The sequence below is a fragment of the Erythrolamprus reginae genome, unplaced genomic scaffold (genome assembly GCF_031021105.1).
Source record: "Erythrolamprus reginae isolate rEryReg1 unplaced genomic scaffold, rEryReg1.hap1 H_27, whole genome shotgun sequence".
In the NCBI taxonomy this organism is placed as follows: Eukaryota; Metazoa; Chordata; class Lepidosauria; order Squamata; family Dipsadidae; genus Erythrolamprus; species Erythrolamprus reginae.
In genome coordinates, this window is record NW_027248481.1 from 213994 (window position 1) to 232008 (window position 18015).

Consider the following 18015-nt stretch of genomic DNA (forward strand, 5'->3'; position numbering starts at 1 on the left):
GTCACTAACCACTGCACCAAAATAGCTCTCTTAAGTGCTTGATTTACAAACCTTTATTTAGTGGCCATTGAAAGTTTAGAATGGCACTGAAGAAAATGACTTACAAATTGATATGTCAATTCTTGGAACAGATCAGAAAGATGTGTACAGTATACAACACGCATGGGCGACACTGTTCCCTCTAAGCTGCATTTTTTCTTCATTGAAAAAAAAAAGTCATCCCCTGAAAATAAGACATAGCACATCTTTGGGAGCAAAAAATTAATATAAGACGCTGGGGGACATGATCGAAACATTTAAATATATTAAAGGGTTAATAAGGTCTAGGATGCTTGGCTGCATAGCTAGAGGTATAAGAAGCAGGAAGAGGGAGATTGTGATCCCGCTGTATAGAGTGCTGGTGAGACCACATTTGGAATACTGTGTTCAGTTCTGGAGACCTCACCTACAAAAAGATATTGACAAAATTGAAGGGGTCCAAAGACGGGCTACAAGAATGGTGGAAGGTCTTAAGCATAAAAACGTATCAGGAAAGACTTAATGAACTCAATATGTATAGTCTGGAGGACAGAGGGAAAAGGGGGGACATGATCAAAACATTTAAATATGTTAAAGGGTTAAATAAGGTTCAGGAGGGAAGTGTTTTTAATAGGAAAGTGAACACAAGAACAAGGGGACACAACCTGAGGTTAGTTATGGGAAAGATCAAAAGCAACATGAGAAAATATTATTTTACTGAAAGAGTAGTAGATCCTTGGAACAAACTTCCAGCAGACAGGTAGATAAAGCCACAGTAACTGAATTTAAACATGCCTGGGATAAACTATATCCATCCTAGGATAAAATACAGGAAATAGTATAAGGGCAGACTAGATGGACCAGGAGGTCTTTTTCAGACTTCTATGTTTCTATGTCTTATTTTTGGGGAAACGGTACACGCGCAGGAGAAGGAAAGATGCATACGCCTCACAATGGTAGTGGCGGTAGCGGCAACCCACACCTGAATACAACCTCCAACGGACAATAACACCTGACACATGACAACCATGTCATCATTTCTTTTGCAAATTTTATTTTACGAAAAGAAAGCCAAAATGGAGAAGCCGTGTGTGAATCATTAAGTACATCTGATGATTCAGGGACGCTGCAATTGTCATAAATATTAAATAGTTCACGAGCAAAAAAATTTGATCCACACACTGCGATTATTATTATTATTATTATTATTATTATTATTATTATTATTATTATTATTATTATTTATTAGATTTGTATGCCGCCCCTCTCCATAGACTCGGGGCGGCTCACAACAGTGATAAAAACAATACATGGTAACAAATCTAATAATTAAAATCTAAAATAACAGTTTTACATTAAAAAGTCTTTAAAAAAAACCCCAATAAATAAAATACATACACACAGTCATATCATGCATAAAATTACATAGGCAAGGGGGGGGATGTCTCAGTTCCCCCAAGCCTGACGACAGAGGTGGGTTTTAAGGAGTTTACGAAAGGCAAGGAGGGTGGGGGCAGTCCTAATCTCTGGAGGGAGTTGATTCCAGACGGTCGGAGCCGCCACAGAGAAGGCTCTTCCCCTGGTTCCTGCCAGCTGACAATGTTTAGTCGACGGGACCCCGGAGAAGACCAACTCTGTGGGACCTAACCCCCGCTGGGATTCGTGCGGCAGAAGGCGGTCTCACAGATATCCTGGTCCAGTGCCATGAAGGGCTTTATAGGTCATAACCAACACTTTGAATTGTGACCGGAAACTGATCAGCAACCAATGCAGACTGCGGAGTGTTGGTGTAACATGGGCATATTTGGGAAAGCCCATGATTGCTTTCGCGGCTGCATTCCACACGATCTGAAGTTTCCGAACACTCTTCAAAGGTAGCCCCATGTAGAGAGCGATGCTGCAACAGTGGGAAAAGCTGTTGTAAGTCACTTTTTTAAAGCGCTGCTGTAATTTTTGAAGAGTCGCTAAATGAATTAGGTGGCAATTCGAGGGTTTCCTGTAGGTCCATTCTACAACAGCTCTTTCTTTCTAATTTTTATTCATTCTTTTTTCATACTACAGATGAGGAAGATGAAGATGAGCAGGATGATACTGATGGTATCTATAACCTCATGGTTAGTTTGGGGTACCAGAGTGATCTACCCTTTAAACACCTTCACTTTATTACTGTGTGTTTGTTCCATTCTCCTCCCCGTAAAATAGGAGCGCTCTACTCGGTTTCTCCCTTTCCCATCAAATTTATTTTGCACAGAAACCCTGGGAGGTAAGTTGCTTTAGAGGGCAAACTGACCCCAATGGTATCTTAGTCCAATGGGATTGTCTCGATCCAAATCACAACATCCTTTGATTGCGTTCGTGTAACACGCTTAATTTGGTTACTGAACTTGATGGCTTGATTCTAGATTTTACACAATACGTTAAATAATAAACTAACCCAACCAACTAGGTTCCCAAAACATGCTAAGGGTGCAGTCCCCAACTTTTCCAACTTGCAGACCAGCAGGGGAGGTGGGGGGGACGACGACACGACACATAGACAGAGGATGGTTCTTTGTGAGTGGCAAGTGCACACAGATGCGAGTGCCTGCTTCTTGTGCAAATGGAACTCTGTGTGCGCATGTGTTATTATTATTATTATGTATTAAATTTGTATGCCGCCCCTTTCCGTAGACTCGGGGTGGCTCACAAACACAATAAAAACAGTTCATGACAAATCTAATAATTTACAATTTAAAATATTTAAAAAACCCCATTATTAAGCAGACATACATACAAGCATACCATACATAAATTGTATAGGCCCAGGGGAGATATTTCAGTTTCCCCATGCCTGACAACAAAGGTGGGTTTTAAGGAGTTTACGAAAGGCAAGGAGGGTAGGGGCAGTTCTAATCTCTAGGGGGAGCTGGTTCCAGAGAGTCGGGGCCGCCACAGAGAAGGCTCTTCCCCTGGGGCCCGCCAAACGACATTGTTTAGTTGACAGGACCCAGAGAAGGCCCACTCTGTGCTCACCTGTTGCTTGCCTGGACACAGTCCGATAGTGGAATGCAGCCTATTTTATTTATTTTTATTTATTTTATTTACTTATTTTGTCCAATACATAATACACATTGAAGAGAAAGATATGTAATAGTATAAGTAAAGAAAAGAATAGAAAAAAAGATATAAAAGTATAGGTGAACATATTTGAAAGGAAGAAAAGATAAATGAGATAAGGAGAGACAATTGGACAGGGGACAGAAGGCACACTGGTGCACTTATGCACGCCCCTTACTGACCTCTAAGGAACCTGGAGAGGTCAGACGTGGATAGTCCAAGGGAAAAATATTGGGGGTTAGGGGTTGACGCTACTGAATCAGGTAATGAGTTCGACGCTTCGACAACTCGGTTGCTGAAGTCATATTTTTTACAGTCAAGTTTGGAGCGGTTAATATTAAGTTTGAATCTGTTTGAGCCTAGGGCAGTGATGGTTAATCTTTCTTTCCCTCGGGTGCCGAAAGAGTGTACATATATGCTATCACACATGTGTGAGTGCCCACACACATAATTCAATGCCTGGGGAGGGTGAAAACAGCTTCCCCCGTCCCCCGGAGACCCTCTGGAGGCTAGAAACGGCCCATTTCCCAAGTTCTGGTGGGCCTGGTAGGCTCGTGTTTTGCTCTCCAAAGGCTTCCCTGGAGCCAGGGGAAGATAAAAACGCCCTCCCCCATCCCCCGGAGGCTCTTTGGAAGCCAAAAACACCCTCCCAGAGCCTCTGTGTGAGCCAAAAATCAGCTGGCCGGCACACACATGCACATTGGAGCTGAGCTAGGGCAACAGCTTGCGTGCCAGCAGATATGGCTCTGCGTGCCCCCTGTGGCATCCATGCCAAGGGTTTGACATCACTGGTATAGGATTTCCTGCCTAACCAGAGGGTTGGACTAGAACAGTGTTTCCCAACCTTGGCAACTTGAAGATATTTGGACTTCAACTCCCAGAATTCCCCAGCCAGCGAATGCTGGCTGGGGAATTCTGGGAGTTGAAGTCCAGATATCTTCAAGTTACCAAGGTTGGGAAACACCGGACTAGAAGACCTCCAAGAACTCTTCCAATTCTGTTATTCTACTCTACACCACTCCACTCCAATCCACTCCATTCCATTCTAAATTCATTTATCAATGAATTCTTACAATTACCTGCCATTGGATTCTTTATTATCCCGTATTGATTTTCAAACGATATTGTCCTGGTTTCTCATTATTACACTTCCACCCTTTGTCTTTGCCCGCTGCTCCTTTTTGACCCTCTTTCGTTGGCAGTCAAGGTTGGTTCGTAACCAGACCCCCTACTTCATCTGGACCAATCGGCGAGATGTGATCGATTGTCGCAGCCTGCGCAAGGACCAGATGATGAATCACTATGCCAAGGCAGGGACCTTCACTACCAAGGTGAGCAGAGGACCGTTACATAAGCATCTGGACCACACAAGTATGTATTTATCAAGAGTTCTGGTGGCGCAGTGGGTTAGAATGCAGCATTGCAGACTAACTCTGCCTGCCGTCAGAAGTTCGATCCTGACCGCCTCAAGGTTGACTCAGCCTTCCATCCGTCTGAGGTCAAACACTTAAACCCAGATTGTTGCGGGCTGACTTGGAGAGTGCTCTAAAGCACTGTCAAGCCATATATAATTTTAAGTGCTATTGCTATTGCTATATCCTCTCTCTCAGGTAGGGTTGTGTCTTAACCTGCGTAACCTGCCGTGGTTTGACCAAGCTGATGCAGATACATTTTTCCCACGGTGTTATCGTCTTGGAGCTAAAGATGAAAAACATGCTTTCATTGGTAAGAAGTATTCACAACAACCGGTCAGCAGCAAACTGTTTCCCACTAGCCAGATAATACTGACACTGGTCAGTAGGTTACCGTATTTTTTGGAGTATAAGACGCACTTTTTTCCTCCCTCAAAAAGGCTGATAATTTGTGTGTGTCTTATACAGTGGTACCTCTACTTACGAACTTAATTCGTTCCATGACCAGGTTCTTAAGTAGAAAAGTTTGTAAGAAGAAGCAATTTTTCCCATAGGAATCAATCTAAAAGCAAATAATGTGTGCGATTGGGGAAACCACATGGAGGGTGGAGGCCCTGTTTCCTCCCAGGAGATTCCTAGAGAGGCTCCACGGAGGCTTCTCCCTGCCTTTTCCAGCCCTGTTAACTCCTAGGAGATTCCTAGAAAGGCCCCACAGAGGCTTCTTCCCGCCTCTTCCAATCCTGTTTCCTCCCAAGAGATTCCTAGAGAGGCTCCACAGAGGCTTCTCCCTGCCTTTTCCGTTTATAATTTCAGAGACTCGGGTTTGTAAGTGGAAAATGGTTCTTGAGAAGAGGCAAAAAAATCTTGAATGCCCGGTTCTTATCTGGAAAAGATTGTAAGTAGAGGCGTTTGTAGGTAGAGGTACCACTCTACTTTGAATGTAGCTTTTTTTTAAGCTTATTTTTCCCAGTCCTAGCTAGCTGCTAATAATTTTCCCAGCTCTTACCTTGCAGGTTCTTTTATTGTTACTCTCAGCAAAGACTATTTTCCAAGCCCTAACTCTTTGCAGAGTTTTTTTTCATTGCTCTAACTTCCTCCAAATAAGTTTCTTTCCAGCCTTAACCAGGTGCTAACAATCTTCCCAGCTCTTACCAGCTTGCAAGCTCTTTCATTGTTACTCTCTCTGAATAAGGTATTTTCAAAAGCTCCAACCAGGGGATAAAATAACATGTTAAAGCTAACCAGACTAAGGACGCTAGCCAGATGAATATAAGCAGTTTCTTTTCCCTATTTCTCTCTCCCCAAACTAAGGTGTGTTTTATACTCTGAAAAATACAGTACAGTGATACCTCGTCTTACAAACGCCTCGTCATACAAACTTTTCGAGATACAAACCCAGGGTTTAAGATTTTTTTGCCTCTTCTTACAAACTATTTTCACCTTACAAACCCACCGCCGCCACTGGGATGCCCCGCTTTTGGACTTCCGTTGCCAGCGAAGCATCCATTTTTGCACTGCTGGGATTCCCCTGAGGCTCCCCTCCATGGGAAACCCCACCTCCAGACTTCTGTGTTTTTGTGATGCTGCAGGGGAATCCCAGCAGGAGAATCCCAGCAGCACAAAAATGGGCGCTTTGCTGGCAACGGAAGTCTGGGGGTGGGGTTTCCCAGCGAGGGGAGCCTCAGTGAAATCGCAGCATCGCAAAAACACAGAGGTCCAGAGGTGGGGTTTCGAGAACTTTGGTGTTTTTGCGATGCTGCGATTTCACTGATACTCCCTTCGCTGGGAAACCCCACCTCCAAACTTCCATTGCCAGCGAAGTGCGAGGTGGGGTTTCCCATGGAGGGGAGCATCAGGAGAATCCCAGCAGCGCAAAAACACAGAGGTCCAGAGGTGGGGTTTCGAGGACTTTGGTATTTTTGTGATGCTGCGATTTCACTGATGCTCCCTTCGCTGGGAAACCCCACCTCCAAACTTCCATTGCCAGCGAAGTGCGAGGTGGGGTTTCCCATGGAGGGGAGCCTCAGGGGAATCCCAGCAGGGCAAAAACAGGCGCTTCGGCTGGCAAAAGGGGTGAATTTTGGGCTTGCACGCATTAATCACTTTTCCATTGATTCCTATGGGAAACATTGTTTCATCTTACAAACTTTTCACCTTAACAACCTCGTCCTGGAACCAATTAAGTTTGTAAGACAAGGTATCACTGTAATTAGAAAAATGGACAGAAATTTCCTTTGAATCCCAGGGCAAGAGGGCAAGAAATGTCCAGTCTTACATGTGACAGATACATGTAGTGTGTCGGCTATGGCTTGTGCACCAGTGCTCTTAAATTCTTGCAATGAAGCAAGTTGAGAAACGGAAATAATTGCCTTGCTAGGAATTCCATGCCTTTCTGCTTTTTATGGTAGAGGACTTCCAACTGACTGCAGCCAGGAGCCTTCTCAAACTAGTAGTGAAACGATACTGGAAGAAACCGACTTTCCTGACAGCATTGGATGAAAATCAGAATGACTTCCTAAGTGGTCCGGGGTCTTCAGGTGGGTGCAGCTAGTAGGAAATGTGGAGGAATTAGAGAACTCTAATCTCTTGCCAGAGTCTATAGAAAGATTGAAAGCCTGAAAATGGCGAGAAGCCGAGGGATTTTAAGTGCTTCTTGCCTTATTGCTTTTCTTAATGCTTCGATTTTATCCTGTACGGGAACAGTCTTTATGTTCTGACTCTTTTACGTGTTTGAATTCTAGTTTGTGAATTGGAGCAGCACAAGTGGAGTGCAGAAAGGCTTTTGTTTCCTGTATCTGAATGACGTTTGGTTATCTTCCCAGAATCATTTTAGGGATTTTATTCTATTCATTTTCCTTACAGTGAAAATGCATCTCAGCTACCTTGGTGCAATCTTGGCTTACCCAGGTCTAATTACACCAGGGGTCGGCAACCTTAAACTTTGTCTGCGAATTTCCCATTCTTTGGGCACTCACCAAGGGCCCCCAATTTCCTTCTCCCTAGATCCATCTGTTCCCCCCATTAGATTAAAGCCTCGAAGGGTTCCCCTACCCCTATTACCAAAATTGGATTATCAGCTGGACAAGCTGATTGCCCAGGGGATCTTGATACCTGTAGAACACGCCCCCTGGGAAACCCCAATTGTAAGCCCCATGAAACCAGATGGCTCCCTGAGGGTGTGTGCTGATTACAAATCTACCATCAATAAGGCATTGCAGCACAACTCTTATCCCATCCTCGTCGCCAGTGAAAAATACTCAGAGGAAGGCAATTGGTGAATTAGCAGTTTCTTTATTTTTCTCTCAGTCAGAACAAGCCGGTTAAACAGATCAGTTAGGGTATAGTCACTAATTCTCTCTCAGAGAAAGTGGCGCGTCCTTTTCCCCTATTTATAGGCTTCACAAAGTAACAAACCTTATTTGACATAGTAACAAATTCTCCCGCTGGAACAAACAGCCAATCAGGAGACAACATTCAAATCCTGCCCTTAGCAATTCTCTCTCTGCATATTTAACAGTTTGTATCTTCTACCTGTTTGCCTTTTCCCACTCACTCTCCTTCAGACACCATTGCTCAGGCTGTCCCTTGTCACATATCCAGGATAGCTGAGTCAATAATCTCTCCCTTCTAGAAACCAAGCATCGTATCCGCCACAGGAAAGGGGCCAATTTTTCAGCCCAGCTGATTGAGACGGCAATACATGCTTGTGAAGAGCACTTGAGCAGCCTGAAACATCAGGACATCGACAGGGACTCTGGGTCTACCTTGCAACTGTCGAAAGGACACTGGCAGGATTTCTTGCACAGCTACTATCAGATAGCCCAGTAAGCACAAACGTTTGAAACTTTGCATAGGGGGGAAACCACCAGTTTCTGCAAATCTCATTTTTTTGCAACTGTACAGGTAGTCCTTGGCTTAACAACCATTTGGGTACGGTACGGCCTCTCCTCCTCATTCGAGAAAGGAAAGACTCTTGAAACTTAGCGTTTCAAAAGGAACCTTTTATTGGGCAGCAGTGATAGCAGGGTGAAACAAAAGCAGGTTCTGAGATTCCCTCAGGCAATATAGTTAGAAACCTCTCCCAACAGTCTGTTCTGCCGGCGTGTTTCAACCGCCTGTAGTTACAGGGTAATCAGTCCAGGAAGACACACACCACACGATAAAAGGAAAACCCAAAAGTTTTTATAAACAGAAAAACAGAAACAGCTCCCTTTTTAAATGTCAAAGGGATTTTCTGGTGCACACAAGGCACAGGTTAAATGCAATCCAATTGCTCACCCAACCGACAAGCAAAGTCAATGGGGGAGAGCCAGATTCATTTGACAATTGCATGAGTCTCTTAACGACTGCTGTGGTTTGTTTAACAACAGTGGCCAAAATGGTCATAAAATGAGGCAGGACATTGTGGTCGTAAAATGAGGTGCAACACTCTTAACAACTATCTTCCTTAGCAACAGAAATTTTTGACTCAGTTGTGGTTGTGAGCCGAAGACTTCCTCTCAGTAAAAATAAACAAATACTTGTTAATACAAAAGAACATCTCTACTTACGAACTTTTCTAGGTAAGAACCTGGTGTTCAAGAGTTTTTTGCCTCTTCTCAAGAACCATTTTCTACTTATAAACCTGAGCCTCCGAAACTGTAACCGGAAAAGGCAGGGAGAAGCCTCCGTGGGGCTCCTCTGGGAATCTCCTGGGAGGAAACAGGGCCGGAGAAGGCGAGGAGAAGCCTCCATGGGGCCTCTCTAGGAATCTCCTGGGACGAAACAGGGCCTCCACCCTCCTTGTGGTTTCCCCAATAGCATGCATTATTTGCTTTTATGTTAATTCCTATGGGAAAAATAGCTTTTTCTTACAAACTTTTTTACTTAAGAACCTGGTCACGGAACGAGTTAAGTTCGTAAGTAGAGGTACCACTGTACATCCATAATGAATAGGGTAGAGATAGGCAGTCTTCTATCAATCAAGGGCTACATAAAGAAACAATGGCATGATGATGCCATGGGACTATTTCCAATGTTGTCCCTGTTGAGGGAGATGTATGAGAACTTTCAGTATATTAACATGAACAATTTACAATAAATTTTGTTTATTTTGTTCTGTTTCCACATGTTAGGTATGAATGAATGAATGAATGAATGAATGAATGAATGAATGACCATATTTTTCTGAGTATAAGATGCATTCCGCCTACCTAAAAGAGGCTGAAAATTTGGGGGTGTCTTATATTCTGAATGCAGCCCCGTCCACCCGCTGGCCTCCACCTTTGTGTGTCCTCTTCCTAGCTTGTGTTTTTGGGTTCCATGCCTCATGTTTTCAGCCTCCAAATGCTCCGTTTGAGAGCTGTTCAAGGCTGCAGGGATTGACAAAGCCCGTTGCCATTGATCGCTGCCTCCGCACATCGTGTTTTTGACCTCTGCATGCCTCATTTTTGGCCTTTGTGGTATTGTGGTTTTGGGCGGCAATCGGCGATGATGTGCTTTGGCAATCCCCGCAGCCTTGAATGGCTCTCTCTTTTTAATTTTTTTTTAAAAAATACTTTATTTGAAGAATTAAAATACAAACAATTAAAATACAAATCATCAATAAACATGATGTCAATCAAAGGGACAGGAGGCAAACATCAAGGCAATCTTGTCCTGGACAAAACCTTGCACCCTTTTTATTGTCATCCATTAGTCCTTAAATTATATCTCCTTCCCTTCGATGATCAGCTGTGCTTTTGAAGCTGCTTAGCAGTCCTAACGAGGTCCATGCAGGCAAAGCGAGCTCCCTCCAACAATCAGCTGTGCTTTTGAAGCTTTTGAAGCTGCTAAGAAGTCCCAACGAACATGCACTTGGTCACAACCAGTGAACTAATGTGCTGAAGCTGAAAGGATGCTGGTAGGCGGAGGCAGAAATTTCCCCCACCTTGGTTTCCTCCCCCCAAATTAAGGTGCATCTTATACTCCGCTATGTCTTATACACTGAAAAATATGGTCATTCATTCATTCATTCATTCTTAAATTTATAGGTGCCCAGTTCACGAACAAACAACTCTGGGTGGCTTACACATTATGCTGTTGCTTCTTAACAGCTTGCCCTCAAATGTTTTGCAATAACACAGTTTCTAGGGGCTCAGAAGCCACCCAGGGGCCATAGGTTCTCTCTCCCTGGCATAGGTTACAACCATGGTGTTGTACATACTCCTGATCAGTTGGAGGATGATGAAGATATTGAGGACTCGGATTCAGATAGTGTTTATGAATTAGTGGGGGCCCCGGGGTTACAGGTAGTAGAACAGGTGGGAGGCCAGCCACAGGATGGGGCTATGAGTTCAGGATCTAGCGAGGGAGAATCAGACTCTTGCCGGGTTAACCCTAAATTCAGAAGGGCCCAAAAACGTAGAGAACAGGTGTCTGGAAGAAGATATTAAGGAGAGGAATGGGTTAAATACTGTAGTGATGTATTTGCCACGTCAGGGGGTCAGTGGAGAAGAAGGGTGGAGTTTCAACATTGCCAAAAGAAAAATGGATGTGTTTTTGCCACGCTAAAGTAAGCAAAAGGATTCTGTGTTGTTAACAGTCAGTTCTGCTGTTTTTTAAAGTTATGCTGTTAGGAAAATAAATCGTGTTAAGTGGAGCAGGAGAAGGAATGTGAGGAATGCAGCTAAGAGAGATAAGGGACCGAGTGCTTGTATGGAATGTGTCTGAATTACAGGAGAGCAGAGAAATAAATGCAATTTCTTTATTCATGAAAGGATGCATTTAATAAGAGTTATTTGTAATTTATTTGTAAATTTCTACCAGGAACCAGAACACATGGAAGGGCATTGTGTCATGCTATTTGGTCAAGTATTTTGTCATTGCAGCGAAGGGGCCCAGATGACGCAGACAGATTCCCTCATTGAGCGCTGTGAGGAGGTCTTGCAACGGCTGCAAAAAGTCGTCCCACAGTTGGACATGGAAGGGGACAGGAACATCTGGATTGTCAAACCAGGAGCAAAGTCTCGGGGAAGAGGTGAGTCTACTGGACACAGATTAAATATCCCAAATTAGCTTGAGAGATGGAGTTGACAAAGCAGTTGTGAGATGCTTCAGGCTGTGCAGAATTTTTTGGCTGGATTCACGCATACCTTCTTTGAACCATGGTTTGTTAGGTATGAAACTATTGTACAAGATGAGTTTGCACGAGACTCTAAGACCAAGAAAACCATATGATGGCTCAGTGTGATACGTGTGATATGTGAACTCAGATTCTTTATTTTCATGTAACTGGTAAAGAACATTGAAAGCTGCTGGGTAATATAACATCAACAGATGTTATTCCACCATAATTTTGTTTGTTTGTTTGTTTGTTTGTTTGTTTGTTCGTTCATTCATTCATTCATTCATTCATTCATTTGATTTGTATGCCGCCCCTCTCCGTAGACTCGGGGTGGCTAACAACAATAGTGAAACAACATATAACAAATCTTATATTTTAAATAATTTAAAAGACCCTAATTTAAAAACCAAACATACACACAAACATACCATGCATAAATTGCATAGGCATAAGGGGAAGAGAATATCTCAGTTCCCCCATGCCTGACGACAGAGGTGGGTTTTAAGGAGCTTGCAAAAGGCAAGGAGGGTGGGGGCAATTCTGATCTCTGGGGGGAGTTGGTTCCAGAGGGTCAGGGCCGCCATAGAGAAGGCTCTTCCCCTGGGCCCCGCCAGACGACATTGTTTAGTCGACGGGACCCAGAGAAGGCCAACTCTGTGGGACCTAACTGGTCACTGGGATTCATACGGCAGAAGGCGGTCCCAGAGATATTCTGGGCCGATGCCATGAATGGCTTTATAGGTCATAACCAACACTTTGAATTGTGACCAGAAACTGATCGGCAACCAATGCAGAGTGTTGGTGTAACATGGGCATATTTGGGAAAGCCCATGATTGCTCTTGCAGTTGCATTCTGCACGATCTGAAGTTTCCGAACACTCTTCAAAGGTAGCCCCATGTAGAGAGCGTTACAGTAGTTGAGCCTCAAGGTGATAAGGGCATGAGTGACTGAGCAGTGACTCCCGGTCCAAATAGGGCCGCAATTGGTGCACCAGGCGAACCTGGGCAAACGCCCCCCTTGCCACAACTGAAAGATGTTTCTCTAATGTGAGCTGTGGATCGAGGAGGATGCTCATGTTTCGGGCCCTCTCTGAGAGGGTAAGTAATCCCCCCCCCCCAGGGTAATGGATGGACAGATGGAATTGTCCTTGGGAGTCAAAACCCACAGCCACTACATCTTATCAGGGTTGAGTTTGAGTCGGTTGACACCCATCCAGACCCCGAAAGCCTCCAGGCACCGGCACATCACTTCCACTGCTTCACTGACTGGACATGGGGTGGAGATGTACAACTGGGTATTGTTGGATCCTTACAAGAATCAATTGCAGACTCTCTGAGTAAGAACTGATCTTTTTATTAGAATGGCAAGTAACAGTTTTACAGCAAGGAACAAGACAACAACAACATGGCCATGCCTGGCAGCTATATATATCCCGGGCTGCCAGGCTGAGCCAACCAATCACCTTGCAGTATTTTCCCGCTCAAAGAATATGGGGCGGGTACAAGGCCTAACTGTCCTCTGGACACATCAGGTATCATCTGTGTAAATATGTAAATAAATATAGAAAGGCAGGGTATAAATCAATTAAATAAAGAGCATTTTCCAAAACAGGCATCATGTGCATGGACCGCTTGGAGGAAATTGTGAAACTAGTGGACTGCGACCCCATGATTGTCAAGGATGGGAAATGGGTGGTGCAGAAGTACATCGAAACACCCCTGCTCATCTTTGGCACCAAGTTTGACTTGCGGCAATGGTTTCTGGTGACTGACTGGAACCCCCTCACCATCTGGTTCTATCGGCATAGCTACATCCGTTTCTCTACACAGCCCTTTTCCTTAAACAATCTGGACACGTGAGTTTGTCGTCTTGTTGACTTTATTGTCCGTATTATTCTATGGGTGGATGCACACAAGAGCAAGAAGAAGCAGAGAGATTTTCTGTCTCATTAAGAACTTCAGTTTAATCTCTCCAGTGTCTTAACGGGGACAGGGGGTGTTAAGGTCCCCTTAAAATCTTCAGGATTATTCATGTTAATCCAGAATAAATACAGTGGTACCTCTACTTAAGAACGCCTCTACTTAAGAACTTTTCTAGATAAGAAGTGGGTTGATATTCCTGGAGGCGTCTGTAATATGGTAAATGATTTAGCTTTACTAGATAAATGGTCAAAGCAATGGAAACTGCAGTTTAATGTTTCCAAATGTAAAATAATGCACTTGGGGAAAAGGAATCCTCAACCTGAGTATTGTATTGGCAGTTCTGTGTTAGCAAATACTTCAAAAGAAAAGGATTTAGGGGTAGTGATTTCTGACAGTCTCAAAATGGGTGAACAGTGCAGTCAGATGGTAGGGAAAGCAAGTAGGATGCTTGGCTGCATAGCTAGAGGTATAACAAGCAGGAAGAGGGAGATTATGATCCCGCTATATAGAATGCTGGTGAGACCACATTTGGAATACTGTGTTCAGTTCTGGAGACCTCACCTACAAAAAGATATTGACAAAATTGAAGGGGTCCAAAGACGGGCTACAAGAATGGTGGAAGGTCTTAAGCATAAAACGTATCAGGAAAGACTTAATGAACTCAATCTGTATAGTCTGGAGGACAGAAGGAAAAGGGGGGACATGATCGAAACATTTAAATATATTAAAGGGTTAAATAAGGTCCAGGAGGGAAGTGTTTTTAATAGGAAAGTGAACACAAGAACAAGGGGACACAATCTGAAGTTAGTTGGGGGAAAGATCAAAAGCAACATGAGAAAATATTATTTTACTCAAAGAGTAGTAGATCCTTGGAACAAACTTCCAGCAGACAGGTAGATAAATCCACAGTAACTGAATTTAAAAATGCCTGGGAAAACATATATCCATCCTAAGATAAAATACAGGAAATAGTATAAGGGCAGACTAGATGGACCATGAGGTCTTTTTCTGCCGTCCGACTTCTATGTTTCTATGTTTCAAGATTTTTTTGCCTTTTCTCAAGGACCATTTTCTACTTAGGAATCCAAGCCCAGAAAAATTTCCCAGGAAATTTGAGAGCAGCACGAAGGCCCGGCTAGTTTCCTGCCATTCTCCCTTTAATCCCAGCCATCTCAGACTTTTCTGGGCTGCCAGAGGAGCCTTTCAGTGGCGCTTAAGGAGGCTTTGCCAGTCCAGAGCGAACAAAGCATTTCCTTTCTCTGGGCGCTTGGACAGGAAATAAACCTCTGCCAGCGCCCAGAGAAAAGAAACTCTCCCTTCACTCTGGGCAGTCAAGGTGTCACCACAGCGAAGTAAAGGCGCCGGCTACAAAGCAAACGAGCGAGAGGAGAGGGGAGCCCTTCAGCATGGGAAGGAAGAGGCAGTAAGTAGCAGCAGCAGCAGCCAGTGTATGGGAGGCGCATGCTCTTCCTCGCTGTCTCAGAGTCCCTCTTTTATTTTAAGCCTTAAAGTTTTGGATTTTTTTGATTCCCCTCACCTCACCTTCTTCCTTCAGCAGCAACTGTCCTCCTCCTCCTCTTCTTCCTCCTCCTCCTCCCACCCAAATTCCAAGCTTTTATTCCTTTCCTAACGGGTTTGCACATATGATTCGCTTTCACTGTACATTGATTCCTATGGGAAAATTGCTTCTACTTAAGAACGTTTCTACTTAAGAACCTGGTCACGGAACGAATTAAGTTCTTAAATAGAGGTGCCACTGCCATGTTTGAGGTAGTCTGTGTGAAAACTGTGGAGCACTTATACTAGCATGGGCAGCATATAGTCATATGCTTCCAGAGATTTAACTGGAAATCCTATTGTCATTATACTAGGTCCTTTGTATAGAAAAAAATGAGTGAACAGCCACTATGAAATAGTATGTACCTTATTTTTCGGAGTATAAGAAGCACTATAGTTTTTGGGGAAAAAATAGTGGGGGAAATCAGGTATTCGTCTGTCTAGCATCCTTAGTCTGGTCAGCTTCAGCACATTATTTTATCCCCAGTTAAGGCTTAAAAACCTTCTTCAGAGGGAATAGCAATGAGAAAAAGCCTGCAAAGACTTTGGGCTGGAAAAAACATTCTTCAGAGGGAGTAGCAATGAAAAACCTTGCAAGACGGGAAGATCGTTAGCATCTCATAAGGGCTGGAAAAAAACATTCCTTTGAGTGATTAGCAATGAAAAAAAAAAAAGCCTGCAATCTAATAAGAGCCAGGAAGATCATTAGAGCTTCAATAGAGCAGTGTATTTGATATATTTGTTGCCTTGAGGTGTTTATAAAAGTAATAAAAGGTGAGGTATAATAAATTAAATATGCACCAAATGATGTTATCTCATTTGGATAATGAAGCATCTGCAAGAAAACAACCAAGCTCAGAGAGCATCCAGGACCCCTAAATAAAATATAATAATTATGAACACCAAATCACAAGTATCATATGATAAATACCAACAGGAAATATTAGTAAAATGAGGCATTCTTATGACTTTTCTAAAAGAAACAGGATGGGAGGACTTATCCCAATGCCAAAGAAAGTATGTTCTACCAACATAATTTCAGATCCGAACAGGAAAATGTGCCCAATAAGGAGTTTCTATAGGTTGAGCTTAGTTGACATATAGGTTGAGCTTAGTTGACATATAGGCTGAGCTTAGTTGACATATAGGCTGAGCTTTGTTGAAATATAGGTTGAGCTTTGTTGACATATAGGTTGAGCTTAGTTGACATATAGGTTGAGCTTTGTTGACATATAGGTTGAGCTTAGTTGACATATAGGCTGAGCTTAGTTGACATATAGGTTGAGCTTTGTTGACATATAGGTTGAGCTTAGTTGACATATAGGCTGAGCTTAGTTGACATATCCTGTGATAAAATCCTTTGTGTAGAATCTGTTCCCCATTATTGATCCCTTCTTCTTCTTCTTCTTCACCCCAGTTCCATCCACCTGTGCAATAACTCCATCCAGAAACATTTTGAGAATTCCCAGAACCGCCATTCCGAGCTTCCCTCAGACAATATGTGGTCCTCCGAACAATTCCAGATGCACCTGAGGAAAATGGGGGCGCCCGAGGCCTGGTCCAAGCTGATTGTGCCTGGCATGAAGGCGGCCATCATTCATGCCATACAGACCTCCCAGGACCTTGTGGAGTTCCGCAAAAACAGCTTTGAGCTTTATGGGGCAGACTTCCTCTTTGGAGAAAACTACCAACCGTGGCTGATTGAGATCAATGCCAGCCCCACCATGGCAGCCTCGACATCTATCACCACCCGTCTGTGTGCCAGTGTGCAGGAGGATACCTTACGGGTGGTCATTGACCGCAAGTACGATCGCAATTGCAACGCAGGAAGCTTTGAGCTCATCTATAAACAGGTGAGCCTTCCTATCCAATTCCTTGGAAGGCCTGCCTCTCTTTTTGATATTGGATCACTATCTAATTTGGGGTTTGGCATTTGCAACCCCGAATACAGAGTAGTCCTTGACTTACAAACACAAATTGAACCACAACTTTCTGTAACTAAGCAAGACAGATGTTGTTGTACATACTCCTGGTCAGTTGGAGGATGATGAAGATATTGAGGACTCGGATTCAGATAGTCTTTATGAATTAGTGGGGGGGCCGAGATTACAGGCAGTAGAACAGGTGGGAGGCCAGCTACAGGATGGGGCTATGAGTTCAGGATCTAGCGAGGGAGAATCAGACGCTCGCTGGGTTAATCCTAAATTCAGAAGGGCCCAAAAACGTAGAGAACAGGTGTCTGGAAGAAGATATTAAGGAGAGGAATGGGTTAAATATTGTAGTGATGTATTTGGCACGTCAGGGGGTCAGTGGGGAAGAAGGGTGGAGTTTCAACCTTGCCGAAGAGAAAAATGGAGGTTTTTCTCTGCCGCTCGCAAGTAAGCAAAAGTATTCTGTGTTGATTAACAGTCAGGGCTGCTGTTTTAGAAATCATGCTGTTAGGAAAATAAATCTTGTTAAGTGGAGAAGGAGAAGGAATGTGAGAAATGCAGTTAAGGGAGATAACGGACCAACAGATAAGTGTCTGTATGAAATGTGTTTGAATTCCAGAAGAGCAGAGAAATAAATGGAGTTTCTTTATTCATGAAATAATGCATTTAATAAGAGTTATTTGTAATTGCTAAATTTCTACCAGAAACCAGAACAGATGTTAGTGAATTTTTGCCCTGTTTTACAACCTTTCTTACCATGGTTGTTGTTGTGAGCAGTCCACATCTGGCTCAGCTGGTCACGGATTTTGAAGAGGATGAGCCGGGTCCAACTGGGTATTCTAGGCCAGTGTTCTTGCCAGCTGAGTCTGAGAGTGAGAGTGAAGGGGAGTTAGAACCCGGGGAAAATGGTGTACCACCAGAGACTGTAGAACCCCCAGCTATGGTAGTGTTGGAGTTAGAGGACGATGGGAACATTGAGGACCCTATATTAGAT

The 18015-nt window shown here is 43.6% G+C and overlaps 1 protein-coding gene across 5 annotated transcripts in view; it reads left to right on the forward strand.

Annotated features, from left to right (window-relative positions):
- The window catches only part of LOC139155532 (tubulin tyrosine ligase 3-like), a 57334-nt gene that overhangs the window by 24941 nt on the left and 14378 nt on the right, over window positions 1–18015 (forward strand). For all 5 annotated transcript variants that reach the window (XR_011557082.1, XM_070730704.1, XM_070730705.1 and 2 more), the window contains 8 exons: window positions 2080–2132; window positions 4317–4445; window positions 4725–4839; window positions 6935–7063; window positions 8158–8350; window positions 11375–11523; window positions 13223–13466; window positions 16508–16943. Coding sequence is in view for 4 of the 5 variants with exons in the window: in XM_070730704.1 (XP_070586805.1) it covers window positions 2080–2132; window positions 4317–4445; window positions 4725–4839; window positions 6935–7063; window positions 8158–8350; window positions 11375–11523; window positions 13223–13466; window positions 16508–16943 (1448 nt within the window). In the remaining variant the exon portion in view is untranslated. The remainder of the gene's footprint in view (window positions 1–2079; window positions 2133–4316; window positions 4446–4724; window positions 4840–6934; window positions 7064–8157; window positions 8351–11374; window positions 11524–13222; window positions 13467–16507; window positions 16944–18015) is intronic.